We start from the raw sequence: 23,383 nt of genomic DNA, 5'->3' as shown, positions 1-23,383 counted from the left end.
TTACCATAATAAAGAGATATGCAAATAACTTCAGTTTCGCCTATTGGGTAGATATTAAACCATCTCCCCCAAATAGGTGTCATCTTTTCATTATAATCTTTGTGAAATATTTAAAGAAGCACCATGTCAAAACTTCCCTAATTTGCTCAGCTTGCATTGATGGCTTTTGGACTATGGGAAGGTATTTTGTGTGATTTTTATTTGACATTCTCTTAGAATGAAAATAGTTGTGTTTCAATATAATTTTATGCACTCAGCTGGGGGTATTTAATTTTAAAGCTGTAGTCTGGCCGTAAGTAAACAGCAGAGAGAGCTCATTTTTATAGCATCACTCATGCTTTGGTTTCCAGTGTCTGTTCATTATTTCTCCTAAGGATCATTCGAGGCACCCGACATGTCCCATGGTTTCCAGGGATCATTCGAGGCACCCGACATGTCCCATGGTTTCCAGTGTCTGTTCATTATTTCTCCTAAGGATCATTCGAGGCACCCGACATGTCCCATGGTTTCCAGGGATCATTCGAGGCACCCGACATGTCCCATGGTTTCCAGTGTCTGTTCATTATTTCTCCTAAGGATCATTCGAGGCACCCGACATGTCCCATGGTGGAGAAAGTTTACCTTGGTTTGGGGGCAGTTTTACTGTAACAGTTACACTCCAGTGTATTTCTTTAGACACTTGAACTCCACATATCACCACAAATATCAAATTCAATTAAAAATGGAAAAATTTAGTAAATAATGCATAGACATCTTATACTCAAGGTTTATTTTTCTCAAATAATAGAGAAAGAAAGAAAGAAAGAAAGACAAGGATACTTCCTGGCTATTTGATTAGTTTTTCTTGTTAACGAATTTTCTAAGATCCAGAGTTACTGTAACCAAATTGAGACAGTAAGATCAGATAGCATCTATGATTTTGTTTGTGGGTTTGTTGTAACAAATTAGTCAGGTTTCAATAGCTGGATTTCATCTAAGTTTTGTGGTTTTCATACTGGCTTTTTTGCTTAATTGACTTGATTATTGTGTTTAGAAAACAATCTGATTCAATCTTATCATGCAAAATGTGGTTTAATATCATTTTCATTAAATGTATTTATTTATAGTGTATCAGGTATTTCTCATCTTCAAGAGAAACCAGAACCCAGTCTCTTTTTTATTTTTAAATATTTTCCTTTAAACTTCTTCTGTGGATTTTGTTAGCACTACCCTCAACAGGAAAGAGGGTGGAGTGTGGCCTGATGTTGGGGAGAGGTTGTTTGATGGGTTGTTTTCTTTTGCTTGATCTCGTCCTGTACTCCACCATTTTCTCTCTGGAGTTAATGGTCCCCTTCCAGGTTTGGCTCTTGTCATGCTCACCTCCACATGTATTTCAGCCAGCCAACCAACCACCTACTCTTTACACACACCTTCAGTGCTGGTTTTCTGTCTCATGTCTACACGATGTTCCCCTCTCACCAATCAAAGCAGCATCTTTCTTTTCAGGTTATTGTTCCACTTTTCCCATCACCAGATGTCCCCCTTTGAAAATGGCATTCAACTGTTTTAGGTTGAAGCCTTTGTTTCCATTCCCTGGAAAGTTTCACCCCCAATCCCCTCATGCTGAAATTCTATTTGTAACATCCAACTTGACTACCAGTATGTCAAATTTACAATAATAGTTACAATCCAACACATCTTTAAACACTCACACTGCCCCATCATCAATATCAACTGCAACTGAGGGAAAAACCAGCAGATGATACATCAGCCCTTAATACTGAAGGCTTATCCGAGAGCAAGAAAGAGAGAGAGAAAGTGAGACTTACACATTTTAGTGCTTGTCTTAAATATTCTTTTTCTAAAAACAAATATTGTAGCTCTAGTTGAAGCTCCTGTCCCATTCTGCCCCTCCTTAGAGGAAACTTCTATGCATGCAAACTAGCATATTGTTTTCTATTCTTTTAAAGTTATTTAGATATAACAATGTACATATTATTCTATAATTTACTTTCTACTCAAATAAGAGATTCATTTTAAAAAATCAATGCAATTCTTAATTTTAAACATGTATTTGAATGCAAGATAAATTAAATTTTGTAAGTCTATGGTTTATAAGCAAAATTCTCTGTCTTAAGGGGAGTGTTAGAATGTTTATGATAACAAATCTTGCTAACAAATGTCCATTTAGCTCCTAATATTTGCAGGAAAAAATTCCAGCTCTTTTTGCTCCCTTGGTTTGGATCTTCTGCCCACTTATTTACACAGGATCCCACCCAGGCTCCCGGAGGCTGTGTGGCAAGTGGGTTTCGGGTTGTCATCCGCCCGCCTTGCCCCCTCTGGCCTCTGGTCATCCATCTGTGCCACTCTTTGTTGAGTCCTGCCTCACCCCTAGGGGTCCAGGTGCAGCTCCGAGGCCCTGCTCAGTGATGCATGTCCCCCGCCAAGATACGGTCTCTAGTGAGGACACACAGACCAAGAGATGGTCTCCTGGGCTCCTCTGCTTTCAGAGCCCAAGCCTGTCATGACTTTGTCTCATCCTTGCCTCACCAGCCAGTTTCCAAAGCTCAGCTGGAAGGAGAAGGGCAGGACCAAGACACCCACCATTATTAACCTCTAATTTCCTTTCTGATGCATCTTCCAATCCAGGTCCAGGAGATTTTGATCGAGTCTGGAGGTAGAAAGGAATCAGGAAAGTGTGACTCTTACAACATCGTGTGCTGCCCTGAATCAGCTTTATTGTCTTTGAACTGAGCTCATTCCACTTCCTCTCCATCAACCCTTTTATCCGGGGCTGAGCTACTGATCCCCAAATGCCAGGAAATATCTTCTATATCTATCTTTCTTTTGTTATCCACCATCTTCTGAAGCACAGAGCAGGGAATGACCTAGATGTACCTAACTAGGAAAAGAAAGTACATACATTGTGGATAATCAACCACAACCACTATTTCAGTCCATAAGCAGCTGAAGCTGTGCCAATTTCATGTGTGTCAATAACAAACAGAACTATCATATTAATAGTGGTGTGACTTTGGCTGAATGGTATAAGCTACTATGCTAGTAATAACACTAGAACTATGATTAAATAGTATGATTTCAAGCAATATGTCTATGGGGGGAATGTCTCACTACAGCAGAAAGGTAATCCTTTTCATGTTCTCTTATGCTCAGGATAGAATAAGCTAACAATTTTTAAAGTCAATTCAGTTCAGTCGCTCAGGAGAGTCCAACTCTTTGCGACCCCATGGACTGCAGTATGCCAGGCTTCCCTGTCCACCACCAACTCCCGAAGCTTACTCAAACTCATGGACATCGAGTCAATGATGCCATCCAACCATCTCATCCTCTGTCATCCCCTTCCTTCCACCATCAATCTTTCCCAGCACCAGGGTCTTTTCCAATGAGTCAGTTCTTTGCATTAGATAGCCAAAGTATTGGAGCTTCAGCTTCAACATCAGTCCTTCCAATGAATAGTCAGGACTGATTTCCTTTTGGATTGACTGGATGGATCTCCTGGCAGTCCAAGAGACTGTCAAGAGTCTTCAAAAGTATCAATTCTTCAAGTACCACAGTTCAAAAGCATCAATTCTTTGGCGCTCAGCTTTCTTTATGGTCCAACTCTCACATCCATACATGACTACTGGAAAAACCATAGCTTTAACTAGACAGACCTTTGTTGCCAAAGTAATGGCTCTGCTTTTTAATATGCTGGCTAGGTTGGTCACAGTTTTTCTTCCAAGGAGCAAGCATCATTTAATTTCATGGCTACAGTTACCATCTGCAGTGACTTTGGAGCCCAAGAAAATAAAGTCCGACACTGTTTCCATTGTTTCCCCATCTATTTGCCATGAAGTGATGGGACAAGATGCCACGATCTTTGTTTTTTGAATGTTGAGTTTTAAGTCAATTTTTTTCACTCTCCTCTTTCACTTTCATCAGGAGGTTCTTTAGTTCTTCTTCACTTTCTATCATAAGTGTGGTATCATCTGCATATCTGAGGTTATTGACATTTCTCCCAGCAATCTTGATTCCAGCTTGTGCTTCATCCAGCCCAGAGTTTCTCGTGATGTACTCTGCATATAAGTTAAACAATCAGAGTGACAACATACAGCCTCGATGTACTCCTTTCCCAATTTGGAACAAGTCTGTTGTTCCATGTCCAGTTCTAACTGTTGCTTCTTGACCTGCATACAGATTTCTCAGGAGGCAGGTCAGGGAGTCTGGTAGTCCCATCTCTTTAAGAATTTCCTACAGTTTGTTGTGACCCACACAGTTGAAGGCTTTGGCATAGTCTATAAAGCAGAAGTAGATGTTTTTTTGGAACTCTCTTGCTTTGTCGATGATCCAAAGGATGTTGGCAATTTGATCTCTGGTTCCGTCTTTTTGAAATCCAGATTGAACATCTGGAAGTTCATGGTTCATGTACTGTTGATGCCTGGCTTGGAGAATTTTGAGCATTACTTTGCCAGCATGTGAGATGGGTGCAACTGTGCATAGTTTGAGCATTCTTTGGCATTGCCTTTCTTAGAGATTGGAATGAAAACTGACATTCCCAGTCCTGGGGCCACTGCTGAGTTTTCCAAATTTGCAGGCATATTGAGTGCAGCACTTTCACAGCATCATCTTTTAGGATTTGAAATAGCTCAACTGGTCTTCCATCACCTCCACTAGCTTTGTTCATAGTGATGCTTCCTAAGATCCACTTGAATTCTCATTCCAGGATGTCTGGCTCTAGGTGAGTGATCACACCATCTTTGTTATCTGGGTCATAAAGATCTATTTTGTATAGTTCTTCTGTGTATTCTTGCCACCTCTTAATATCTTCTGCTTCTGTTAGGTCCATACCATATCTGTCCTTTATTGTGCCCATCTTTGCATGAAATATTCCCTTGGTATGTCTAATTTTCTTGAAGAGATCTCTAGTCTTTCCCATTCTATTGTTTTCCTTTATTTCTTTGCACTGATCACTGAGGAAGGCTTTCTTATCTTGTCGTGCTATTCTTTGGAACTCTGCATTCAGATGGGTATGTCTTTCCTTTTCTTCTTTGCCTTTCACTTCTCTTCTTTTCTCAGCTATTTGTAAGCCCTCCTCAGACAATCATTTTGCCTTTTTGCAGTTCTTTTTCTTGGGGATGGTCTTGATCACTGCCTCCTGTACAATGTCACAAACCTCCATCCACAGTTCTTCAGGCACTCTGCCTATCAGATCTAATCCCTTGAATCTAGGTGTTGGTAAGTCAGGGAGTCCCTGTAATTAAACACAACAGAGAGCAAAATGCCATAATAATTTTTTTCCTGGTTGTGCATATATTGCAGTTAAACAGGCTTAACTAGAAGAGGATGAATTGGCACAGGAACACACACAGACATTTGGAACACTTTGATCATCAAGGCAGAAAAATTAACAGTAAATCAACTTGTGAAAAAATGCATAAATTGAAGTATGGCTTATGCTTACTTTTTTTGGCATGGTTTGTTGCTGTATCTTCGCAGCTGGAATGGTGTTCTGCATACAGTAAGTGCCAGTAAATGTGTTCTACATAAATAAACACTTTCTACAACATGCTCAGAACCTGAAGGACTGGAATAACTGATACACAGATTTCTTTATTCATTGGTTTACATTACTGTTTTAGTTTTTAATTATTAAACATATTTTGAGATAAAAAGATAGAATCACATGCAGATATAAGAAAAAATACAGAGATATGCTGTGTGTCTCTTACCCAGTTTATCCCAGTTGTGATATTTGCAAAACTATAATAAAATTTCAAAACCAGGATGCTGACAGTCATATAGTGAAGGTACAGAACATTTCCATTAATACAGTGATGTCTCATGTTGTCATTTTGTAGTTAGACCCACTTCTCTCCTACTTCTTCCCTTAGCCTTGGCAACACTAATTTGTTCATTTCTACAGTTTTGTCATTTTGAGAATGCTACACAAATAAAACCATACATATGTAAACTTTCAGGATGGGCTTTTTTTCAACACAACTCACTATAGATTCACCCAAGTTGGTGGATCAGTTTATTCCTTTCTATTTCTGAGTAATAGTCCACGGTATGATTGTATCACAGTTTTTGCTTTTTTCCACTTTTTTATTATGGTAAAATATTTCTTGTTACTTGTATAACATGGCATTTAATGTCTTAACCATTTCAAGTGTTCAGCTCAGTGATGTTAAATGTATTCACATTGTCATGCAACCATCACCACCATCCATCTCCATAACTCTTTCTATCTTGTAAGACTGAAACTCGACCCATTAAACAATCACTCCCCAGAATCCCCTCCCCTAGCCCAGGCAACCACCATTAAAATTTCTGTCTTCACAATTTTTTGACTACCCTAAGTAACTCCATAAGTGGAGGCACACTGTATTTGTCTTTTTGTAACTGGCCTATTTCACTTGGCATAATGTCTTCAAGGTTATTCATGTTGCAGTCCATTGCAAGAATTTCTTCCTTTTTCAGGCTGAATGATATTCTGTTGGATGTATACACATTTTGCGGATACATTTATCTACTGAAGGACTCTTGGGTTGCTTCAATATTTTAGCTATGGTGAACAACCATAGCTATGAACTTGGTATACAAATATCTCCTCCAGATCTTGCTTTCATTTCTTTTGGATATATAACCAGAAGTGTAACTGTTGGGACACACAGTAACTCTAGTTGTAATTTTTTGGTTTTGGGGCTCCTAGATGTTTTAGATGAATTTTAGGATAGTTTTTTTTTTTTTCCTATTTCTGCAAAAATATCATTAGGAGTTACATAGGGATTAGATTTAATTTATAGATCATTTGGGGTTGTATTGGGTTTTTAAGAAGATTAAGTCTTCCAAACTATTAACATGGGGTGTAGCTCAATTTATGTCTTCTTTAATTTCTTTTAGTGGTGTTTTGTAGTTTTCATCATATAAGTCTTTTACCTCTTGGTTTAATTCCTAAATATTTTACTTATTATTTGCATACCATAGTAAATGCAATTGTTTTGTAATTTTCTTTTCAGATTGATCAGTTAGTATATATAAGTGCAGTCGATTTTTGTGTGTTAACCTGCATCCTCCTACTTTCCTGAATGTTTTTCTAACATTTTTTTTTTTTTTTCTGGAATCTTCAGCATTTGCTACATATAAGATCACATCATTTGCAAACAGAGGAAATTTTACTTCTTCCTTTCTAGTTTGTATGGCTTTTGTGTCTTTTTCTTGCCATATTACTCTGGCTAGAACTTTCAGTACTACATTGAATAGAAGCCGTGAAAGCAGGCACCCTTGCCCTGTTTCTAACCTTAGAGAAAAAGCTTTCAGGTTCTTACTGTTGAGTTTAATGTTCACTCTAGCTTTTTCACATATCACTTTTATTACATTGAAGTAATTTCCTTCTATTCTTAGTTCGTTGAGTGTTTTTATTTTGAAAGTACGTTGAATTTTGTCAAGTGCTTTTTTTGAATCGATTGTAATGACCTTATATGTTTTTCTTTCTCTTCATTCTGTTGATATTATATTGTTTTATTTTTATACATTTAACCACCCTTGCATTCCAGAAATAGATCCCACTTGTAGATAATCCTTTCAATATGCTGCTGAATTATGCTTGTTAGTATTTTGTCAAGCAATTTTGCATTGATGTTCATAAGGGCTATTAATATGTAGATTTCTTATTTTATCTTTGCCTGATTTTGGTACGAGGGTAATGCAGACCTTATAGAATGAGTTAGGAAGTGTTCCCTCCTCTTCACTTTTTGGTGAAAAGTTAAGAAGAATTGGTTATTAGTTCTCCTTTAAAAGAAGAATTATTGTCAGTTCTATTGTCAGTCAATAATCAGGTACAAGGTTTTTCTTTGATGGGAGACATCTGATATCTCATTCAATCTCCTACTACCTATAGGTCTATGTGGATTTTCTATTTCTTCATTATTTAGTCTTTGTTGATTTCATGATATTTAGCTATTTACTCAAGACTGCCACTATATTTGTCTTGTTTTTAAAATTTCACATATATCCCGATCATTTTGCACTCCATAAAATATCTTGTGGAAGCATGACTGTAAATGGTTGCATGGTGCTCCATCCTATGGGTATGTCATCCACTATCTAACTTTCTTCCTTTTGTTGAATGTAGGTTGATTTCAACTGCTTGTCTGCAGTGAATATCTTCATATCGTGAACACATCTTTTCTTAGCTCCATAGGACATATTCTCTGGAGGAGAGTTTCTGGATCATTAGGTCTGTAAGCATTATTCCTGCTCTGATCATGTCTTTGGAGATGATGCCAGGGATAAATGAAGCTCAAAGTCTAAGCTACCAGCAGAACAGTGAGAAAAATTTATGGAGAAAATTTTCTCATCTGTATCTTAATATCTATGTCTTAAATACAACTTTATAGTAGTTTTGTTTAATACTCATATGTGAACTCACTAACTTTATTTAAAATGTGATAATCCACTAATCATAACCACCATAATTAAAACATTCATTTATTGAAAGTTGGTCTGTGCTGTAAAGCAATTGTCTTCCAAATAAAAAAATTTTAAAAATAAAATTTGATCTGTACCAGACATAGTGCTAAGTCCTTTATATGCATAATCTCATTAATAAATGTCTTAGCAGGTGGAAGTAATGAGGTCTAGTTTACAGAGGAGCAACCTGACCCTAATAAGAGACACTGAGAAGTTCAACCTGACAGCCTCTCCAGAAGCCAGGGCAGGGACCTCATTTAGTGCTCACTAAAAAGCAGTCAATGTTCTAAGCTATACAAATGAAGATTTTTACAAATGACACAGCAAAGGCCCTGAGAGATTTGTTTTCTGTCCAATGAACATAGCTAATAAATGGTGGACCCAGGCTCAGACAAATTCCAGATACGCTGTGCTTAGGAGTTTTCTCTCTCTGAACTGCTGCAACTGCCCCAGTGTAAACACAGAAAGGAGGCGTTTGGGGCTAAGCAATTAAAAACATGTTTTTTCTCTGACTGACAACAGACAAGGTGGCCTGAGCAAAAGCTGGGCTTTGGGTTCCCACCAGGTCCTCCCACCACCAGTATGCTATCTGTCCATCCCTGCCTGGAGCTGGCAGAGGCTCCTTCTCTCTCTCTCTCTCTCTGCCAGTTTCAGGACCACATTCATCTTTTCACGTCAGTGTGGCATTTTCTGGTGACACTAAGTGGGTAGCCTGGTTCTCAGGAGACCTGGTTTCTTGTGTTTCTATCACTGACTATAGGATATGACCGCAGGGAAACTCAAGATCTGAAGACCCGTTTGGCACCTGCTAGGATTCTGGGTGGCGGTGGTTGCCAAACCTGTTTGAAATCATTGAGCTTCTGCCCCTGCTCACTCACCACCAGTAGGCTTGGTGCCCATTGGCATTTCTGTTAAAAAAAAAAAAAAAAAAAAACAAACATCAGACCCAGACCTAAGGCAACTTCCTGTCTGCAGCCCGGTGTTGCTGTGTGGCCCCGCACCAGGCACACTCAACCGCAACTTTGAAAGGTCAGCGTATCACGGAGTTGGCTTTCACAGGAGCTAACGTGGACGTATCACTCGTCTGGCAGATATTATTAGTCCTTTGTCCAACTTTTGAAAGAATGGAATTTTGGAAATGTTTTCCCTTAGACTTTTTCAGCATTCCTAGACTGATTCACTCCCCTGGTGAAGCCGTGGTTTCCGTGTTACACTGATTACGGTAAAAACAGCAGTCTTCTGGGAATGTGTTTAGGCCTTTCCTAAATCCCTGAGCCTTGCCTCCGCAGTCGCTGCTCTCCGGCGAGTCCTGGCATCAGACGGTCCAGTCTGGTCGGGTCACCGGCAGGCCCTCTGGCTGAGCCTGGACCCAGTCCCGGTTCCTGGTTCCCTTCTGCCTGACACACAGACTGACCTGTCCTGCGGCGCGTCATAGCCTTTCCTTTCCTACAGTTTAAGAGGAGTGCCCTGCAAGAGCACTCCAGGAAATTAAATTCACTTTTCAAACATCCCGAGGTCACTTTAAGAATTCAAAGGGCAGGAGACACCTGCCGAGTGGGGGGGATGGCGCCGGAGCCGCTCTGCCCTCCCCGCTCCGGAAGTGCCGGCGTCGGAGGTCACCGCGCCCCGCGGCCTGCAAGGGGCGGTGGGCCCCCGGGGCCGCACCGACTCGGCCCCTCCCCGCCCCTCTACCCTACAGGCCCGCGGGGCTCGGCGCTGCCCTCGGAGCAGGTCCGCGCGAAGCCCGGCGGGACCCAGAACGGGCGGGCGGGCCCGACGCGAGGCGAGGGCGGGCCGGGAGGGGCGGGGCCGGCGGGCGGTTCGCCAGTCCGAGCGGACTCTGCCCCCCGCCCCGGGCGCCGCTGCCCACACGGAACAGATTTCGGAGCTGGTCCGCCGACGATCGCACGCAGTCCGAGAGCGTCTCTGCAGTGGGCCGGTCCTGAAGGATGCGCGCCCTGGACGCGCCTGCGAGCCCGCGGCTCTTGGCCTCGGACTCCGGGTCCCCCGCGGCCCCAGACGCGGCTGGGCCGGCTCGCAGGAGCGCGGTGGAGAGGCTGGCGGCCGACCGCGCCAAGTACGTGCGCGGCCCGCCCGGGGCCGGATCAGGCCCGGCTGGCGGGGGCAGCAGTCCCGAGGCGACCGGAGGGCAGGCGCGCGTCCCCGGGCCCGGGGTGCGCAGGGCTATAGCGCGGAAGCCGCTAAGGCCGGACTCGCTGGTCATCTACCGTCAGAAGTGCGAGTTCGCCCGAGCGTCAGGAGCCGACAGCCCCAGGGCAAGCCTGGTGAAGAAGCTCTTCCAGGGGCCGAGCAAGGACAAGGCGCCCGAACCTCCTGGCGCCGCCCGGGTGGGAGCGGAGTTGGGGATCAGGGCCCAGGGGGCCGCCCGGGCCGAGCCTGGCCCCTCCGCGCCTCCCGCGCCCGCGCGGTCCGTCGGGACGACCCCCAGGGTATCGGCTGCGCCCGGCGGCGCAGAGCTGCTGGGGGTGAGGCGCCTGGGGCTACAGCGCTCTCAGTCCGACCTCAGCTCGCGCTACTCCGCGTCCTTGGCCGAATCGGACACTTTCTTCCAGTACTGCGGCCTGGAACCCGACGTGGTGGAGGCGCTCGGGCGGGAGAACTTCTCGGCCGGGTCGGACCGCGGCGCCCTCAAGGTCCGCAGCGTGAGCGTGGCCACCTCCGACAGCGGCTTCTCCCGGCGCAGCGGGGAAGACGAGGGGCTGCAGGAGGAGGAGCTGACGGAGCAGGTGCCCAGCACCACCTCGGTGGTCGAGAGGAACGCGCGCATCATCAAGTGGCTATACACCTGTAAGAAGGCCAAGGAGACGCCCGGCCAGGGGCTGCAGGGCCCGGCGTGACAGCCCGCCCCAGGAGACCCGGGCCGAGGTGTGCGTCCGGGGCCGGGAGGGGTGTCTGTGAGGTCCTGGGGAGGGGCCGAGCTGGGGGACCCTGCCTTCTAGAGAGATAGAGCCGCAGGGGCGCCTGCGTCAGCGGACTGCCAGACCCGGCCTGTGCCGGTTCTCTCGAGTGTGCGGCTTCTGGCTGCCAGCAAAGTTAACTCTGTACACGAAGTGCATCCCAGTTGGCTTATTACTGTGAAAAGAGGAGAAATTGGCATTCTAAACGCTCCGTCAGAAAGTGCTTTTACATCTCTGCTGTTTCCCTGCGCTGAAATAGCCTGAGGGCCCTGCCTGGGTCCAGAGCTTTGATGCCCGCTGACCGGCCCGCGTGGGCCCTGGGGGGACTGCGATCTCCCCTCCCCAGAAAGGAAGGCTGTGCACTTCCTGGAGGCCTTCACCGAACCGAGAGGGAGGAGGGCTTCTCTACAGGATCTTCTCAGCTGTTTGACACTCATTTAGCTGTAAAAGATTTTTGCCTAAATTTTGTTCAAATTGTTTCGAGACCTTTCTAAGGAGATGCGTTGGGGCAGAAAGAGCTTCAGTTTTTTGAATTGAGGGAGGGACTAGATCATAACTAATGTCTTAGAGTTCTCCTTGGCAGTGATTGTGTATTTTATTTGCCTCTGATGATAGCAGGGGAGGTGCATTTCTTCCCCTTGGAGTCAGTATCTCAAGGCTGATCTCAGGAAGTTCTTTTTCCTTAAGGAACTAAGGAATGTTTATTTTCATTGTCACCTCTGTGGAGAGGGTATTTCTGGGGTAGTCAAGGGAGAAGGGAAGATACCTTTTCAGGGTTCTCTCTGAGAACCAAGATTTTAAGCACTACAGCATCTTGATTTCTCTGACCCTGCACTGACAACTTGCTCTAAGTGTTTGTAAAGTTAATGTGATGGAAGTATTTTGTCTGCCCTTGAGATAAACTAATTTAAGACATGGTATCAGTCTTCAGCATGGTGGGGGAGTCTGCGCTAAGACGTGTTTGCACACAGCTCACCTGTGTTTGAGGCCTGAAAAATGCCTAACTTCCCCAAGTGTCAATGGTCTTAATACAGACGTGACAATTCACAAAGAGAGAAGGGTTCAGTGTTTCTTTTGAATTCAGAAGGGTCATGACTTACAGACTCCCTTGTAGTTTATTGAGGATTATTGCATTTCCCCTAACCTGAGTCCCCATGGAATGTATAAACGCAATCAGAATTTAAACTGAAAGCAGTACATTAACTGGTACTTTTCACCAGTTGTCTTGGGTCCTGAGGTGAGTGACTGCTGGCCAGGGTTAGGGTTGGCTGTGAACACCTTGATATGGCAGAGGGAAGCTGCAGAGGCTGGCTTGTCCCAGAGGGTCATGGTGTAGCAGATGGAGCCCTCAGTGGGGAGTTGGGAGCCTGTCTTCTGTTATCAATCACTCCCCCACTTTTAGCTTAGGCTCCCATTATCCATAAAATGAACGCAGATAGCAGAGGGTTTCCAACCTCTATACTTTGTAATTCCATATAGTCGAAAATGTGTTTGTCTGTGTTCCATGACTGTAACCCAGAAAAGTAAAGCAACAATAACAACAACAACAAGAACTGTTGTCTATTATGACATGACTTTTATGACAAAGGGAAGTAGTCGAGGCCAGAGGAAAGTGACACGGGTTAGGGGACTGCCCAGGATGACTCTGCTGGAGAACAGTGGTGCACTCCCTCACCAGCTCCCTCCCTCTTCACAGTGCTGCTTTCTCAAGTGGAGGACTGTGTCACCTGTCTTCTGAGCTGTTTCATGGTATTGTACAGAGAAGGGAGATGGTTGTTACACAGAACCTGCCCAATTTGCTGTGTGTCATTGGCAAGCAACAGCTCTGTAAAGATTTTCTGTACAAATTTACTCTCATAGACCCCAAACAGCTCAAGTTCTTTGAACTTCAACCCAAGAGACCTAAGGGCTTGCTGCTTGGAGAACTGTGAGGAAGAAATGCATGTCCTTTCTCCAACTTATGGCAGGCCTCCTGTTTTAATGAATTGAACGACAGGAAGGTGATTAAACACCAGTAGACAGAAGAGTGATTTTCATGAATTTTACACTGGGAAATAGAATACCAAAATTATCAGTCATGGATCCCAGTGGAATGTCCTCATTCTCCAAATGAGGACAGTGTCTGTCCTGACCACAGTCCCCTCGATTCACCACCTTCAGACATGAAATCCCCTCTGAGAAAGAGTCAGGACAGACTCCAGACCCTTCACCTTTGTTGGTGCCGGGGTCTTCTGGCAGCCTGAACAAAACCATAGGATTTCATCATAGGATTACTTGCCTGAGAATAGTTCCCTAACTTCTGGAAGCTGTGGGTAAAAACCTACAGCTGCAATTTTTCTCTAGTTTATTGTGACATCTGTGGAATCCATACAGATGTGTTTTAGGATTTCATGAAAATTTGAGATGAACGAAGATGTCTTTTCTAGGTGAAAAAGAAAATACATTTTATGTTAAGGTTTTTGTCCCCTTGGTAGATAGAGGGACTATAAAGTAAAATAAAAATATTCCATCCAGAATTAAATAAGAAGTTCATAAATTTATTACCCCATGGATTAAAAATATTTACTTTTCAAAAGTGAGACCATCAGAACTAGAGGATGACTTATAGAAGCTGCATGTGATTCCACTGGGCTCCATGACTGATACACATGGATAATTTTGGTATTCTATTTCCCAGTGTAAAATTCATGAAAACCACTCTTCTGTCTACTTGTGTTTAATCATCTTCCCGACCTTCAATTCATTAAAATGGGAGGCCTTGCCAAAATTTAGGTTTCTGGTTTTCTATCCTTTGCACAGAATATATGTTACTGATTTTAATATTATTATAAAAGAATGGCAACTTGTCCTTTGAATTTTTTAGCGATAAATGTTCAATTTTAAAGCAAAAATATCAGACATTCCCCAGCTCTTTTCGCATTTCTCTTTGATAATGTGGGGTAACTGGAAGCTGGGAGGTAGAACTGTCTCAACATCTGCACAGATGCCATGGAGCATAGAGCAGACAAACTGGGACACTCCTGTTTTTGCACTTCTGTCTTTTCCAACTAGCTTGGAAGCTCGTACTTACCAACTAGGAGTGCATTTTAGGTGAACATAGTGACTGTACCTGTAATAAGGCTACCTCCATCTTCAGGCCAGCCCCTGAGTCTTTCAGAGAGAACTGTGTTTGAAAGGGCAGAATCTGTTTGCCATTTAAATTTTATTTGTACTACTTGCTTTGTGTTCTATTTTGTTGTCCAGCTCTGTGCTAGTGAGCACTGGCCTTACCGATCAACATTCAAAGAAATTTTTCTTTACTGCCTCAGAAAAAGGCCTACAGGGAAATGGATACAGAGCAACCAGATGATAGCTATGTTTGCTACTGATTTCTTTTCACATTTTTAAATGCGCAAAGGAGATGTTTGAAATACAGAAAGTATCATAAAATCAAAGACTGCAGGGACCAAACTTTGTAATTCAATGCTTGGCTTTATAACTTTTGACTAGACTGGTGTTGGTTGACAGCTTTTTCCTTACTTCTCAGGAAGCAAACCTTCTGGACGATGGGGACTCCTTGCAGTATGTCTGGATGACTGGGACCCGAGGCCCATCTTCACTGCCAGGTTTTATCTAGAGTACCCAAGTATCCATATAATTGCTCTTTTCCCAGGAATAAAACACACCATTAAAGAAGCTTGTCATTTCAGAAGGTTTGAAATGCTGTGGAGAAGGTGGGAACACAGAACTTGGAAATTAGCTGAGTTTTAACTGTTATGACACAGCTGAAGCTCTGGAAAATATTTTCTTGTGTTAGGTGGATCTATTTTTGCTTCTAGAGGGCAGCAGAAGAAGGAAAAGCTGCTTGGAAATATTTTCAAGGGCATCTTTTTGAGTGGCTTGCTGACAAATAGGTACCATGATACATTTTAATAATAATTAATTTTGAAAAGAAAAAAGGCAAAAAGCATGAAATTCAAACACAAATGCCATGGTATTTACTGCTTTCAATCATACTGGACAGATTGGCACTATTTAAATCAAAGTTCTGTGATCATAAGACGATGTATTCTACACAAATACTGTGGTTAACAAAGAGCAAACACATGGTCACACTTGGACATTCACACATAGACCTCCCTTTCTAAGTATCGCCGCACCATAAACTGCAGTGAATTCCCAGCTGTGCAGTTGATCATCTTGTGAAGTGAATCAGAAGGCACTTTTAAAACCACTTGAGAGCTGCAGGATCACTATGAATGCCACTCCTGTTGGGCTGTAGACACGCAGTGGTAACATAAAAAGATAAAGAGTTGAAATACTGCTAGGAAACCTTTTTGTGTACCTGGGCAGTTTCTTGAGAGTTGGCAGAAGAATACTGAAGCTTCCTTCCTTCAAATCTGTATCAGTGGTCCTCTTTTGCAGCACTGTGTCGAATATGCCTCCATGGTTCTCTTGTCCCCAACTTCCGAAAAGGATAAAAAAGACCTCTATTTAGGCAGAACATGGACTCATGACATGTGAAATGCCCTGCATTTTGGTCTAATTCACACCCTCATCTATCATGCAATCATTCCAAATTTGGCAACAGTTCACTCTCTCTGAATAGGATGTTTGAAACAAGGGGCAGTCCCTTGGATGGCTGGGAGACTGTCGGATGGGAGTGTTGTTGGTAAGGAGTTACTGTGACCCTAAATCTGTCCCAGCTTGTGACACTCAGAGTAAATAAATTTCAAGTTCAGAACCTTCTGAGAGAGATTTTGTACCTGTGAAAACAATCCAAAGACCATCTGTCATCCAGTCAAAGCTCACAGTGTTTTATCAAAATATATCTAAGAACATAATTATTAGAACAGGGAGGGAAGAGAAATAGGTTTCTCAAAAGTAAAATGTTTTATAAACCAATTTTGATATATTCATGTATTTGTTTAATACTGTATTCTATTTTTGTAACTTGCTGTGAGAATAGGTCTTAGAGTTAAATATTTATTTTTACAGAAGTATTGGTCTTCAAATAGTTCTCCTGCATTTCATATGGTCTTGGTTTCTATCAGTATAATTTAAGTCATTCTGCCCTTGTTACCTTTTTGTATGCTGTTTAACTGAAGTTTCCGTTTGACTGTCAGCCGCACGCTTGGCACTCTGCACTGTGCTCAGTACTGCAGGGACTTGTTTGTCAATAAGTCATGGTTGTACATTTGGAGAGGGTACTTCTTCAATGTAGACTCTATAAAGACAAAGATTCTCTGCTCTAAGAAAATTTTCCCTTTTTTTTTTATGCTGCTATTTTGGTATTCACTATTCACTGGATTATACTTAATTTAAAAGATAATGTCAAAGATGAGAATTTTCTTTAAAGGATCTTTTTGTATTTGGAGTTTCCCTATTTGCAGATTCTATTAATTTTTTATGTGAATGCTTTAAGCGAAATTGTTATGTGCCTTTCTACTGTCAGAATAGGATAAAGTGTATCCTAGGTCAGATTTATCTGAGATCAAAATGATGTGAACTCTGCCATTCATGTGGGCTTCCCTGGTGGCTCAGCAGTAAAGAATTTGCCTGCAGTGCAGGAGATGCAGGAGACGCGGGTTCGATCCCTGGGTCCTGGAGATCCCCTGGAGGAAGGCATGGCAACCCACTCCAGTACTCTTGGCTAGAGAATCCCATGAACAGAGAAGCCTGTCAGGCTGCAGGCCATAGGGTCACACAGAGTTGGACATGACTGAAGTGACTAAGCAGCAGAAGCAGCTACCAACCACCCGTGTAATAGATGAAAAGCAGAAAAATAAATTGGTTGCTGTTTAAAAGCACTGAGATGTTCCAGAAGCATTTGCGTATCAATGACAGTGACTGTAGGAAGTAAATGTCAGGAGGGTGTGTGAGGCAGGAACAGGGTGTCCCCAGACCCCAGCAGGACCAGGTTAACACTCCCTCTTGTCTGTCTGGATTCAGGCCTCAGCTCAGGGCCTGAGTGTGTGGCTGGAGGCAGGAAATCCTTTCCTAACTCTGAATTGCTGAGTGACTCTGAGAAAATCAGAATTTGTAGCTCAGTCTGAATAAAAAAGTTTATAACTGCTTTTCACAGGGATGAACAATAGTTATTGCTGCAAAATAGTTTCATTTGTTCAGGAAAGAATAGCCTATTAGGTAACATGATTAAGTACAATGGAAAGGAAAAGTTATTGAAAAATTATTGATAAAACCTTGGAAACAGCTTGACAGTATCTAGTTCTTTAATATATGGATACAGATCACCAGTGCCTCAGACTTAAAGGTAGTTATGTTACTGAAAGGTAGTTCTATAACTGAAGTTTCCTCATTATGCATATAGTTTTTAAACTGCTGGTCACTGACACTGGAATAAAAAGAAGTCTTTATCAAGCATTGCCCTTTTCAGTGGGTTAAAGGGCAGTGCTATAGTTATTGTTGGTGATGTCATGAAATATCAGGCCCAGACAGTTATGGCAGTCTAAATAGAGTTCTTTTTTCACACACTACTTGCAACATGAGTGCAATATTGTATATTCTGAATCAAAGAAATAAATTATTTTTTGTTATTTTTAATATAGCTTTGTGAATTTGTACAATATGAAAAAATTGAAGCAAGGGTATGGTTATTGTAACTACTCATATCTTTTACTTTCTCCTTTCCTCCTAAATATTGGAGCAGATTATCAGTCACAATGAAGAGTGCATTCTAAAGCCTGGACTAGCAGAATCATGTGCCTGGAGATGGGATGCAATAAATCAGTTTGAGCATCGGTTTTCTTTGTCTCATCTGTCTTTTGCTTATTTTTTTTCCTCATGGCTTATTAATATTATCGTTGTAAAATGAGTTCAAAGGTAAAATGAGAGTATAGTTTGTAACCTTTCCTGTTAGTTAGCTCATTGGTGAAGGCAGACTCCATGCACATCAGCTTTGCTGCCTGTATCTGCTCAAATAGGAGATGGAGACGTGGGCCTCAGCCAGTGTCTAAGTCACTGTTCTCACTGAGCCCGGCTGGCTGCTTTTTCAGTCCTACAGTGGCTTACACAACTCCACAGAAGCATCCAAAGATCCTTAGGGAGAACCTTAAGGGTTCTTAAGGAGAATAAATGGTTCACCCTGTATTTCCACGGAGATAATGGACAAACCCTCACGGGCTGGAGCAACTGTAACTATTCAGAAACAGTCCCAATGCTGTGCTGTGTGGCTTCCATTGCAGAATCCAGTAGCAGCTGTCGTTTTCTTCCTTCAGGCAAACGTGAGTTCTTACTCTTCTGTTTCCCTTTGTGAAAAACAAAGTCATGCACAGTGGTTAAGTGTTTAAACTTTGCTTGCGTTTCCAGTGGTGAAATAAATTTATATAATCATTAAATGTTCCAGATTGGAAATATCAAACGAGAAGGGAATTAAGTTTTCCACCAGGAGCTTACGCCTCTGGTCGTGGAAGTAGGAGGGAACAGCTCATGGGGAGAAAATACAGAAACATCAGAAAATGTGCTCCTACTCAGTAATATTTTCCTGACTATCTGCTACAATGCCCCCAGTTCTACAATGGTCATCTTTGTGTTATCTCCTTGAAAACTGTCATTAAAATTGAAATGCTTTCTGAGGGTGAGAATGTATTAAACCATTGATAACTATTCATCTTTAAGTCAAAACAGAATAGTGATTATTTTAGAAAGTGAGAACCCAGGCTGCAGAAGCAGATCTGGAAAGGCAAGCCTGAGGGATGCTCAATTTTGAGCTTAAGTAAGACTCATTTCAAGTGCCAGATTGGAAGTTACCAGTAAACCCACACCCTGCTGCTGAAGCTCTCATGCTTCTGGGCAGTAGCGGCTGTGACCAAGGACAGCCCACTGATGACGGCAGAATCACAGATGCTCACTTCAGTTCAGTTCAGTTCAATTCAGTCACTCAGTCATGTCCAACTCTTTGCGACCCCATGAACTGCAGCACGCCAGGCCTCCATGTCCATCATCAACTCCCGGAGTTTACCCAAACCCATGTCCATTGAGTCGGTGATGCCGTCCAACCATCTCATCCTGCCCTCAATCTTTCCCAGCATCAGGGTCTTTTCAAATGAGTCAGCTCTTCGCATCAGGTGGCCAAAGTATTGGAGTTTCACCTTGAACATCAGTCCTTCCAATGAACACCCAGGGCTGATCTCCTTTAGGATGGACTGGTTGGATCTCCTTGCAGTCCAAGAGACTCTCAAGAGTCTTCTCCAACACCGCAGTTCAAAAGCATCAATTCTTCGGCGCTCAGTTTTCTTTACAGTTCAACTCTCACATCCATACATGACCACTGGAAAAACCATAGCCTTGACTAGATGGACCTTTGTTGGCAAAGTAATGTCTCTGCTTTCTAATATGCTGTCTAAGTTGGTCATAACTTTCCTTCCAAGGAGTAAGCATCTTTTAATTTCATGACTGCAGTCACCATCTGCAGTGATTTTGGAGCCCAAAGAAGTAAAGTCAGCCACTGTTTCCACTGTTTCCCTTTCTATTTGCCATGAAGTGATGGGACCAGATGCCATGATCTTAGTTTTCTGAATGTTGAGCTTTAAGCCAACTTTTCACTCTCCTCTTTCATTTTCATCAAGAGGTTCTTTAGTTCTCCTTCACTTTCTGCCATATTTATTGAGGTGCCAAATACTGTACAGTGGGGCTCCCCAGGCTCTTTGCCATTATAAGCTTACATTCTAAGAGGGTTAGATATTTAGTAAGGATACATAGGCAGTTTGGTGTTAGGGATGGGAAACATGCAGATGGAAGGAAGGAAGGAGAGGGCAGAAATGAAGCTGAGTAAGGTAGTAGAATCAGAAGCCTGATTCATGAATTTCAATATGACCCTTTTGGTTTGTGGTTTCTATTTGTTGACTGGTCTGTCTGAACCATAAGTGAAATCTGAAGGTCCAAAAAAAAAAAAAAATCAAGCTATGGGAAATAAAACATGCAAAATACAAATGGCTTATTTCAATCCCTGGAGGTCCTTCACCCTTCAAGTTCATTTGAAGTCTAAATTGAAGAAAAAGCAGACACACTACAAATGGGGCCTCAGAGCTTGGTCTTCAGCCAACCAGAACGTTGTTTGTTGTAAAGGACTGTGTGGCTTTCCTGACTTTTAGAGGAAGTCCGCTTTTCAAATGGAATAAAAAGTCAAAGTAGCAAAAAGAGGGGATGTCACAGGGCAGAGCAGACCCTCCCGCGAGTCTCCTCTGAGTGCCTTCTGAGCTGTGTCTAGGACACACCCTTGCAGGTGGATGGCTGGGTGCAGGCCCTCAGGACGGCAGCACGGACGGTCCAGAACAGGGTTTGCTTGAGGTGCCTGGAGAGAGCTCCTTCCCGGCTTCTTGCAGGTGTGAGTCAGGGCCAGACGGACTGCCCATGTGAGCGTCTGCCAAGGTGGGCAGGGACCCGGGACCACCGATTCTCAAACGGAAGGAACATTGGAGACCATGCATCACCCTCCCAGCCCCCAGGAGGCAGACCCCTCTCACCTGTCCCGGGCACCTTCCCAACGCTGTCCTAGTTGCTGAACATGAGAGGGCAGCCAGCTGCCTGTTTGCCGGAAACTTTCTGGTGTCCTAGGAAAATCATCAGTCCCTGGCAAATTGGAAGGATTGGAAACCCTAACAGGGCACCTTGATTAACACATATCTCAGTGTCAAGTTCTCAATTTCAGTTTAATTTCTACTCTGAGGAAATTAATGCCAAAACTACTGTGAGCACAGAACTATAAGTTTTTAGCAATAAGGGTTTGGTGTTTTCACTATTGCCTTAAACCAGGGCAGCTTAGGTAGGGTGTTTCCTGTCTGGTGGGAAGGTCATGTGGTACGGATTAAGAAGGGATAGATGCTCCTCCTATGTTGGTTCTGCTTCTGGGAGGACCCAGCTCCCTGGAGGAAGCCGCGTTTCCCAGGCATCTGCACCAGGAGCAAGATGAGCTGCTCACCTTGGTTGTTCCATGGAATCCTTGCACAGTCTATGAGGATCACCATTCTAACCTGCCAGGTAGCCGAGGTGTAGAGACATTTAGTACCTGCTCAGGTCAAAGAATTATTAATAACATGCTGGAGAGGTAAGAGTGTGAACATGTATCTGCCTGGTTCCAAAGGCAGCCATATTCTCGCTGTTAAGAAGTAAATGAGAAGCCAGAATGCTTGAAGAAGTAATAACTTCCCCAGGGCATAGTCTGATTCAACAGGTCAAAACCTAAGCAGGATTCTGATCCAAGAAGCCACTCCCTACCTGAGTCACCTGACTGCCCCGATCACCACCTGCTGGGTGACTCAGGCAGGATGAGGACACGGCCCCACATCTGACATCCTGAGAACCCCAAAGCAGCAAACATTCATGCTGCAGTACAGGCTCTCATGGTTTAGCTTATGCTGACCATTTTACATAAGGTGAGATGTATCTTAGAAAATAGTCTTAAATAAAGAGAAAGTCAGAGGGAGAGCAAGCAAGCTGTGCTGGGAGAGCTTGGAACAGTGCTGATCAGGGCCTCGTGCAGTCAAAATGCCAAGCTGGGGGACAGCTCCTTTGCTGCAGCACCAGCTCCATTAACAAGTGTTGTGAATCCAGAGTGAGTCCACCTCATGCCCATCATGGAACTCCAAGGCCCAATGAGAGGTTCAAGGCCTTCTAGATTGAATGTCTCAGCAAATCTGGTAGAACTGTGATTATTTCAGGGGCTAACCATTGATTGACTTTTAGGTAAATGGGAAATGGCCAGTTGTAAAAACAGGAGAAGCTCCTTTAAATTTACTTTGCAGTAGTAGAAAGTTTGGCACATCTTTCGGTCTGTGAAATCTTTTCAGCAATATAAAAGAGAAGTACAAGATATGCACTCAGTCTCTTGCATACATTTTAAAGCTATACAAATATTACTTTTTTATAGGTGAAAAGGAAAACTGAGTCAACTGTCAACACTTTCTCCATGCGGGTAGAGGCAGGAGGAACTATGAATCACCTTTTCCTGTTGACTCTGGGCTGAGTAAGCAACTCAGATTTGAAGGCCACAGGAAGTCATTGCACCCACTGTGCCAGCACCCTCATTGCGGCTCAGCCGATACTAACCACAATTACTTATGTATTCAGGTTAGTAAACCCGCAGTGGTCCATGATGTCAGGAACCCTGTCAGTGCTATAGAGCCTTTTCCAAGGAAGAATATTTTCTATTTAAAATGCATCTGCCAGAGAGATTAAACTCTGACCTCTGAAAGAGTGACTGTGAGTGCTGAACACAGCACAGCAAGAGCTCATTGAAACAAGGGCTCGTAGAAGCCGAGTGCCTCTGCTGCAGCTTGTGGAGCAGTAAACAAACATCTCTCAGGTTCCTTGCTGTTCAAAGGTTAGAGCGTGAAGAATGTTTTTAAAGGCATTTACTGCAGAGGAGACGCCGAATAGTTTTTATTATTCTAACCATATTAGTTCCCTAATGATTCAATGTATATATTTTTTACTCACTGACTTGTTTAAAATATTTATGAATCAGTTTATATATTCAAGCTTCCATCACTTGGCGTCAAAATGTCTTCTCTGGAGTTCTCTGGGTTTCATGGCTCTAGAATGTGAGATTTACTAATTGCTTCTGCATTTAGCTGGTCATTTCCCTGCGTAGAACCTACATTCAGGAGAAGGAGAATCAGTGATAATTGGTTCAGTGGGTCTATAAAGTTCTTTCCCCATCATGATTTAGTAAAGTGAGAGTGGGTTAGAATTTCAAAACAGAGCAAAAAATATATATATATATATTTTTTCTGGTCTAGAGAAAGTACCATAGGAAATTCTGAAAAAGTACTGTGGGACTTGCTGATCATTTAGTGAAATATCTGAAAGCTATGAAGGAATATTAATGGCAAAGCAACATTACCTAGCACTAATCAAGAAGTTTATAGTTTACAAGGCTATCATATCTAGTTTCTCATTTGATCTTTACAACCATCTTTGAGGTAGCAGGGGCAAGTATTACTACTGCTTCTGTTTTGCAGAGGAGGAAGTAAAGAGTCAAGTTCCCTGCCCGAGTGGCTCAGATGGTAAAGAAT

General features: G+C 42.9%; 1 protein-coding gene across 2 annotated transcripts; it reads left to right on the top strand.

Annotated features, from left to right (window-relative positions):
- Positions 1-10,331: 10,331 nt before the first annotated feature.
- On the top strand, positions 10,332-18,384 carry FAM110C (family with sequence similarity 110 member C). Of its 2 annotated transcripts, none has more exons than XR_009696341.1 (2): positions 10,332-11,812; positions 14,896-18,384. XR_009696341.1 is itself a non-coding variant. In XM_061163234.1 (2 exons), the coding sequence occupies exon 1, from the start codon at positions 10,401-10,403 to the stop codon at positions 11,307-11,309; it is 909 nt and encodes a 302-aa protein (XP_061019217.1). In that variant the 5' UTR covers positions 10,332-10,400; the 3' UTR covers positions 11,310-11,339; positions 14,896-18,378. The 2 variants fall into 2 exon arrangements, 1 of the variants encoding a protein (XP_061019217.1); XM_061163234.1 differs by having other exon boundaries at positions 10,332-11,339; positions 14,896-18,378.
- Positions 18,385-23,383: the final 4,999 nt, after the last annotated feature.

This window comes from Dama dama, chromosome 16 (genome assembly GCF_033118175.1).
Source record: "Dama dama isolate Ldn47 chromosome 16, ASM3311817v1, whole genome shotgun sequence".
NCBI lineage: Eukaryota > Metazoa > Chordata > Mammalia > Artiodactyla > Cervidae > Dama > Dama dama.
The sequence above is the reverse complement of the archived record's forward strand: the minus strand, read 5'-3'. Positions and strand labels throughout refer to the sequence as shown.